The sequence below is a fragment of the Pistacia vera genome, unplaced genomic scaffold (assembly GCF_008641045.1).
Source record: "Pistacia vera cultivar Batoury unplaced genomic scaffold, PisVer_v2 Contig503, whole genome shotgun sequence".
Classification (NCBI taxonomy): Eukaryota; Viridiplantae; Streptophyta; class Magnoliopsida; order Sapindales; family Anacardiaceae; genus Pistacia; species Pistacia vera.
Genome location: NW_022196339.1, coordinates 1,683,203 through 1,691,376, shown reverse-complemented (window position 1 = coordinate 1,691,376; position 8,174 = coordinate 1,683,203). Strand labels below are relative to the sequence as shown.

General features: G+C 31.0%; 1 protein-coding gene across 1 annotated transcript; it reads left to right on the top strand.

The window, feature by feature from the left end:
- Positions 1 to 1,195: 1,195 nt before the first annotated feature.
- On the top strand, positions 1,196 to 4,358 carry LOC116105737. Its single transcript, XM_031392149.1, has 7 exons — positions 1,196 to 1,367; positions 1,458 to 1,566; positions 1,841 to 1,924; positions 2,390 to 2,429; positions 3,212 to 3,280; positions 3,378 to 3,487; positions 3,886 to 4,358. Exons 1-7 carry the CDS (start codon positions 1,244 to 1,246, stop codon positions 4,019 to 4,021), a joined length of 672 nt encoding a protein of 223 aa, XP_031248009.1. The 5' UTR covers positions 1,196 to 1,243; the 3' UTR covers positions 4,022 to 4,358.
- Positions 4,359 to 8,174: the final 3,816 nt, after the last annotated feature.

Sequence of the window (8,174 nt, the reverse complement as noted above, 5' to 3'; positions counted from 1 at the left end):
ATTGATAATTGAACTTCAATTGATTGATTACTGGGAGAGGTGTAAAGGAGTTTTATTTGCGTTACAAAAAAATAAAGAAAAAAAATACTAATGTTTAATTCAGTGTCATTCCAGAAGTTAACCATAATGCAATTTACAAAGTAGTATTTCCTATTTTTGTATACACTTCTATAATTAAAAACAATTCTCTATAAACCGTATTTAATACCGAAAGTAGCCCTTTAAGCTTAATTAGGTTTATTTTTCTCTAATTTAAACTTAATTAGGTCTTAGTTTCACTTAGGGCTGCTAGTTGAGTCGAGCGGCTCGTGACCTACTCAGACTTGGCTTGAGCGGCTCGCGTGTTGAGTCGAGGCGAGTTTGAGCCCCACAATAACTCGAACTTGTTAGGGGATATATACAAGTTTTGCAACTATTAGGGTCTATGAATTTACCATTTTGTATTCTAAAACATGTAAAAGTGACAAACACATCCCATATTCCCATTTCACTAAAATCGAATAGAAAAAAACCCTAGATCCTAATTCTCTCTACCGATTTGACTGCTTCGCTGACTACTTTGTCTCATTGATCCGATTACTTCGTTTCCCCTAATTTTGGATGAAACAAGAAGTGACATTCGTTGTATACCTTGGTTTAGATAGTTTTTTACTTTGGTACAAACTTTACCATCATCATCATCATCATCCATTTTTACTGTATGTAGAGAAAACAATTGTATGAGCTGCCTGGTTTTTCAATATGAGGGCAGTTCATATTGTTCATATTAATAGTAGTTACACCATTTCTTTTATAGCTAATCACTTGCTCCATAGATGAAGTCCTTATTTCCATCAAATTTTCTCCAGCATTTTTCCCTTCAACCTATTTGAATATTAAATCTCAATATTTCTTATTTTGGTTATCAATTTTATGCAATTTCTCAATATACTGTGAGTACGATCAAACCTCGCCACTTAAAATGTGTTATACTGACGCGTTTGTTTCGTTGGACAAATGAAGTGTATAGAATAATTTCTTTTAATCCCATGTTTGGCCCAATTTCCGTGCACACAATTACGGACAACCAAACACATCCTCCTTGAAACCATGCTGGATCGGGCCTGTTAAGCCCGTTTGAATTCCAGCAGCCTAAACTTTCTCTGAAATGGACGCTTAAGAAATTTTCAACTGCTGGCAGGCGGCTCGTAGACAAAACAAAACCAAATGGACAGCGAAATGCCAAGTGGCTTGCCATGAAGCCATGAGTTTCCCTCTCCAGCTTCGTTCTTTATTTCCTTCTCGTCGACTTCTTCTTCATCAGGCCTTCTACCAACAAATCATCCCAACAAGAAACTTCGCCATGGACTCACGGAACCATTCCCAAGGTTTGCAATGCGTGCGTATAATTTTTGTTTGTGTTATAATTTGATTGTTGTTCGTTGAAAAGTAATGGTGGCGAGTGTTTGTGATTGTAGATAGTAAGGAGAGTACAGTGGATGAGACGAGGGAAAGTTGCGCCAAAGGAGCGTGCGATTATACTTCAGTGAAGCACGCTTCTCATATTATCCCTCACCTTCTTAAGTTGTGAGTTTCTTGCTTATTCTTACTTAACAAATTTATAAACTATATGAGTTTTTCCAGGATAATTTGTATATTCGATCATTGATCCTTCTGATAGATAATGAACCAAGCTAATATGATGGCGGATATGTTGTTCTGCAATGTGACAACGGGAGAAATAGAGTAAATACAATCAGTTGTTTTAAAAGGAGAGGCGGGATTAGAAGTGTTAGGATTTCATGTCATATTGTTTTTCATTTGAATAGTTCAATTTTTGTGTTGATTGTTTTGTAATCAGATATGGATCTTGTGCCACCGCTCGTGACTTTGAAATCTATGCTCCGGGTGCTTCCTTTGAGGACCCGCTTATGTGTGCTCAGGGGTATGTATGTACTGAAGTAGAAACTTTACATTGTTGTTCAATCTGGATGATTTAATACCTTTTATTCTCAGTTTCAAATATTACTTCTTTTTTTTTTTTATATATTACATCGTTTTTACATTTGCAATTGAAATCAAGAAGATGAGTCTTTGGTAATTGATGAGGCTGCATCCCATTCTGCTGGAGATTTTGGGAAGCTATTGATTGTAAAATTTGGGATAAATATGTTGGAATATGCAATTCATTTTCTGGATAGAGGCTTTATGTTATTTTTTAGAGGATCATTGTAATAGTTTTAAGCAATAAATAAACCCTTGGGCGCGGTCTCAACAATCATGGATGTGATCATAAAAAATCCAGGATCATTCCTTCTTCTCTGTTATGTTGTTTTACCTTATCAATGTCAGAACGGATTTTTTTTTTTTTTCGTTTTGTCTCATGCAAGTTTTTTTATTAACTCTGCAGGGTGCCCCAGATCAAATCAGCATTCTATTCGCTTTCCAAGGTTATAATTTTCTTTCATCTTATAAATCAATTGCTTGATGCCCTTATTTAAAACTTTAAGGGCACTATCAGTCTTGTGAAACAATGCTAATGGCTGGAATAATTTTTTCTGTATCTATAAAAAGCTTGGAAAGAAATGAAATCGTGTTAAGATTACTCTAATTTGGTTTGGAACAGGCTCAATTGCTTCTTTCTAATTTTTCCCCCCAATTTTCCATATTTTGTACTCAAGTCCAGGACATAGATGCAACGTGATCGGTGATTTTATGCTTTTCTTAAAATTTCCATGTAATTTATTGACAACAGATAAAAAGCATCAATGGTGTTTCACAGTGTCTTTTTTTTTTTTTATATGGTGCTAGAATAATAGGTTGCTTGAAATAGGTTCTGGAAGTCCAAGTATGTTTTAGATTGGTTCTTGGAAGAAATTCACATTGCGTCCATGTCTATGACTCTGTATCTCTGTCATCATTCATCTAATAGTGTGAAAATCAATGTGGTCTGTTGCTTTGTCACCATTTATTTAATAAATTAATATTCACAACATGACATCTCAATGATCTTAAATTATATAATTTTCTTGTAGTTGTCCAGCTTAGTTTTCTCTTTACTTCTGAGCATAATTCCATGTTTTTTTGTCTAAATTCCTTAACTTGTTAAAATACAAATATATCTTCAGTGGAAACACTTTATTTGGGAAATTAGTTGGTGATGTTTTAACAGTTTTGCTAATCCACGTAATGACAACCTTTTTTTAACCTTTCTTTTGTGCAACATTTTCAGGTTTTTAGTGAGTCAAAAATTACTGAATACAGTGTCAAAGAAAACGTTATTTCACCTCAGAAGCTAGAGGTTTGAAATGTTTGCTTTGCTATTATTTTACTTTCCTTCTTTCCTGTTTCCATCGGTCCTTGACGTAGAAATTTGAAATGCTATATGTTTTATTCAGATACTAATCGACAATAAGCAACATTACAAGTTTTTGGGGAGAAACATAGATATGATCTCACTTATTAAGCTGCATGTAGAGGATGGAAAAATCGTTCGACATGAAGATTGGTATGCACTCAAAGCTGTCAAATGCTTTTTCTGTTTCATTCGATCCTCAATATATATTGATTTGATAAAAGACTGGACCACAATTTTCTTATAATATCTCTTTAACTACAAATTAAATATACATCTGTGATCTTATTTAGTGAAGGAACAGGTATCTTAGTTCAATTCACTTCCCCTGTGTTCTGTGCAGAATGAATATAAAATATTATGTTTCTGGAAGCTCTATATTAAATCATTAATCTACTGATGGACTCAAATAAATCATGAAACAATGAAGCCAAGTTGCCCATGATTAGAAACTGTTCAATTTATAGAAATTTATTTTATACTGATTGGCCTACATTGCATACATCATTGGCTTGCTTTCTTTATTAACATTATGCATAAAATCTTTGTAGGTGGGACAAGAAGCCTCTCCGAAATAGAGAAACGTTTAAGCTGCCGTTGGTTGGCCATATATTGGAAATGATTCGCAGAGGTTCAATGCTAGCAACTCATGCTATGATGGGGTTCGGAAAAGATCCATCCAGCTAAGTTCTTCTCAAAAACTAAGACAGAAATATTATATATCCTCCAGATTTCCATCGAGCTCGGCTCTGGATTCTCTTGGTATCAGAAATTTGGACAATAATTAGCATTTCAAGGTAGTATACAATATGGTGTGTAATCATTTAGTGCCAAGTCTTCGTTTTTACATGTGTATATGTTTGTAATCTTCCCAAATGAATTAACTTTTTCTTTTTGGGGCAATATGTCATGGTGGCCATTTTGCAGAATGAACCTGCTTTCCCTTCTTCTAAATTGTGCAAATACTTTCAGACTGAGATAATATAATGACTGCAATTGCAGCGTGAAGCTTTTTGATTTGTTATTTGAAATGTTCATTATTCTTGAAGAAACAAACGGCGTGGGTGCTGCAGAAAAACTACACTATTCTTGAAGAAAGAAAGCAACGACGTTATTTTTGAAAAGAAACTAATACAAAACAACTAGATTTAACTGATAGGTTATAGTTCAATAACTTGAGAATGGAAACTAATACATATTCCATTTAAAAGAATAGAAGTATATTCTGTTATTGTTTCTAACAAAACTTGACCAAGTCACTGAGTTTTAAGGTTTAAAGTGGTGTGGGCACTTGAAATTATAAAGTTATCACCAAAATGCTTGAAGACAATGACCAAACAATCATTGAAAGCAACATCATATCACTTAGAAAATCTCATCCAAACATTCTAGTTTATTTATTCTCATGCCCAGCTCCACTTTTTTGACTGCTCTTTCCAATTCTCTATTTTCTTAAATACAATTTCACACCTATACCTACTCTCTTTTCTCTCTCTTTCACACCCATATTATATTACATTAACGCTAAATAATATTAATATGATAATCTTATTAAACTTGTCGATTGTTGTTTCATATACAATTTAACAGTTGATATCGATATTTACCATTATTAATCCAACAGTTCATATCAAATCATTGAGGGTTAACCAAAAAAAAAAAAAAAAAAAAACCCTAAACTTTAAACCATATCTCCCTTTCTCTCTCTGTTTCAAACGCATACTATGTTATATAATATCAATATGATAATATTACCAAACTATTTGATGTCCTTTCTTATACCAACATTTATAAGTATTGGTCTTATTGTTTGTATCATGTCAAATTATTCTCTTTGTTTCAAACACATATTATGTTATGTAATATCAATCTGATAATATTATCAAATTGGTAGATACCATTTACAAGTATTAATCCAATGGTTGATATGAAGTTTTCGATTCCCAGAAAAGTTAAATGGGAAAATTGAAAGGGATGTTTTTGAAGGATCCAAAGGCGATGTTTTAGAAGGGATTCAATTATAGAGTGATAATTGAGAGTTAGAGATCCGAGAAGTCCCTTACTTTGATGGGAAAAAAATTGAGAAATGATAAGAAAAGAAAAGAGAGGGTTAAAGGAGAAAGTGATCTCATAGAAACTTTGTCTCCATGCCAATCGGCTTTTATTAGAAAAGGCTTTGTGTTATGGAAACTTGTCTGTCTACATTGCATTAAAAGAGAAAAGCTGTAATGCCTTTGTAAAGTCACTACTACATTTTGAATACTTTAGTGCATAAATCACACCCCCCTTAAAAGAATACAACTACTACTTTTATTTATGGACTTGTATTTCTCTTTCTCTCTTTCCCTTTTCTTCTTTTTTTAAATTTATTTATGAATTATAGATCTCATTCAAAGATCACACATGGAAAACGGCTAGTGTGACATTCATTTATAATATTTAAATTTGAAAAAAAAAATACCCATTATTCTTTGAAAAATACTATCCTTACAAAAACTCATACAAAGAACTAATGATTGATTGTTGCAACAATAATTTCACAGGTAAGATCGTAAAAGTATTAAATATTACCGTATTATATTACATGCTACTATAATATTTTTTGTTTTCGGTTACTCAGGTTGTTTTCATTAACCATCACTAAATGACTCGATGGTAAAAGAGTAAAAGGGTCTAACATAAGTTTCTGAGTTTAAGTTTCCCTAAACACTAATAGGTGTGCACAATCTGGTCTGGATATCCCTGGCCACAAAAAAAAAAAAAAAAAAAAAAAAAAAAAAAAAAAAGTTGCTACCAATATTATTTTATTTCGTCCTATGTTTTATCTTTTAAGATTGATAAATAAAAATATAAAAGCAATGATAAGTGCCACCTAATTGTGGTTGATTAGGATAAATTAAAGAAAAAAAAAATGAATTAAGGTTGGAATGAACGAAAAGTTTGTGTCTTGGAATGAGGAAACTAATATGCTTGTAGGCTATTAAACAGGAATTATTGTATAACTTGCGGCGGACGGAGGCTAAAGCAAAAACGAATGGTGGGTTTGTGCTTATCCATCTAATTAATTATTAACATAATATTATTTATTTGATTATAGAATATTAACCTAATCAAATTAAAGGCAACTTAGCTTTAGGAGTCGAAACCAACTAAGTTTAGCATTTTGGAATATTTTATTTTTAAAATTGGCAAAAGGAAAGTAGAACTTAATTAGCCATGCATACATTTATCTGTTTATAATATTTTTCTTCTAATCATTTTTCATTCTCTAATGGGAACGAAGCTCGAGGCCTTCTCTTCTTAATTAGGACTTGGCTATAGTTAGGGCTAGTATTAATAAAATATACTTATACTGATTAATTATTTTTAATATTTAATAGACTTATAAAATAAAATATTAATTACGTGTAACATACAACATTATAGCCATGTAATAATGATTAAATTTTTTTATTTAATGTTACTTTTGAATGTTACAAGTTCATTGTTTTTATAGCATATTCTAGAGTATTGATACCTAAAAATTAAATGAATAATCGGATTGATAAAAAATAGCATGAAGCCAGTAAGTAAATATAACCCACAAAAATATATATGGTTAATACTTCAATATATTATTTGAAAATATATACAGGACGAACCCAAACATTTTCATCTCTTGGGAATTATATATATATATAATTTTAGCTTAATTTGATTGTTTTATATTTGTTTTTTTTATAATAAGAGCAGAATATGAGTTAGGTCTAAGAATATTCTAGTTGGATTGGTTGGTTAACCGAAAATTGCAATGAACATATTTTATATGTTAGATTAAATTGAAAATGAAATTTTAGTTCACTTGTTATATATAAATATTGGAAGTTGAAACTTTCTATACAAAGAATTACTAAAATACAAAAATTTACTAAACTTTTTGTGCACAAAACTTCCTCTCATGTTTGTTGATTTTAGCAATTCTTTTATTTTATACGTAAAGACTTGAATTCTAAATAAAATTAGGTCGGCAGATGAATAGTTTTTATATTTTCGTATTGGAGTCTTTAGAACCACTCACATCATCTCCTATTTAGCATTTGTATACCTCTATATCTAACCATAAATAAATAAAAGAAAATGATAATCACTCATAAGAAAAACTCTATGACAATATAACATTGATCTATAGCAAAATATTGTATTACTTCAGACAATTTTTATTTATATTAATTCTTTAGTTTGAAGACCCATATCTATATAATTTTAGTAAGTAATGGAACAATATATGTCAGTTGAGAAGAGAATTTCGATGAAGAATCATAAGATCTCTGATTAAGATTGGTGATAAGTAAACACATTAAAAAATTCTATAATCTGAATTAATTATTGTTATGGTTCCATATTAAAGCTTTAAAGATGTTCCTTTTGTGATTCTAAAGTAACAAACATCTTTATATAGTCTAAAGATTATATTCTTCTTGTTTTCTTTTTTATTCTTCTTCATCATTTCCCCGCCGGCACTTTTCAAAGATGAATGAGAATGTTAGGCTGTAAATTATAAATATATATACCAAAATTAAGTAATTTTATACTTACGTATTCATTCATCAAAAGCAAAGGGTTTTTTTTTTGTTTTTAATTATTCCAATATCTATTCCTTTGCAAAACTCTTACGTTATGAATCTCACACTCACCTCCTCAGCGTCATCAACTTTTTAGATGTCCACTAAGTTTTTCTAAGTGTTTTAAACTGATTTTTCACAAAAGATGTTTATATTGTGGAATTCATTTGTGGGCCAATTTGTTGAAACTAAGAGCTACCATTCCTTCATTGAAATCTGAGAAAGTTTTTTTCAATTAA

Coding starts and splice junctions, on each gene's coding strand:
- LOC116105737 (XM_031392149.1), top strand. CDS start 1,244: ATGAGTTTCCCTCTCCAGCTTCGTTCTTTATTTCCTTCTCGTCGACTT. Junction 1,567..1,840: donor ATCCCTCACCTTCTTAAGTT/GTGAGTTTCTTG, acceptor TTTTGTAATCAG/ATATGGATCTTGTGCCACCG. Junction 3,488..3,885: donor ATCGTTCGACATGAAGATTG/GTATGCACTCAA, acceptor AAATCTTTGTAG/GTGGGACAAGAAGCCTCTCC.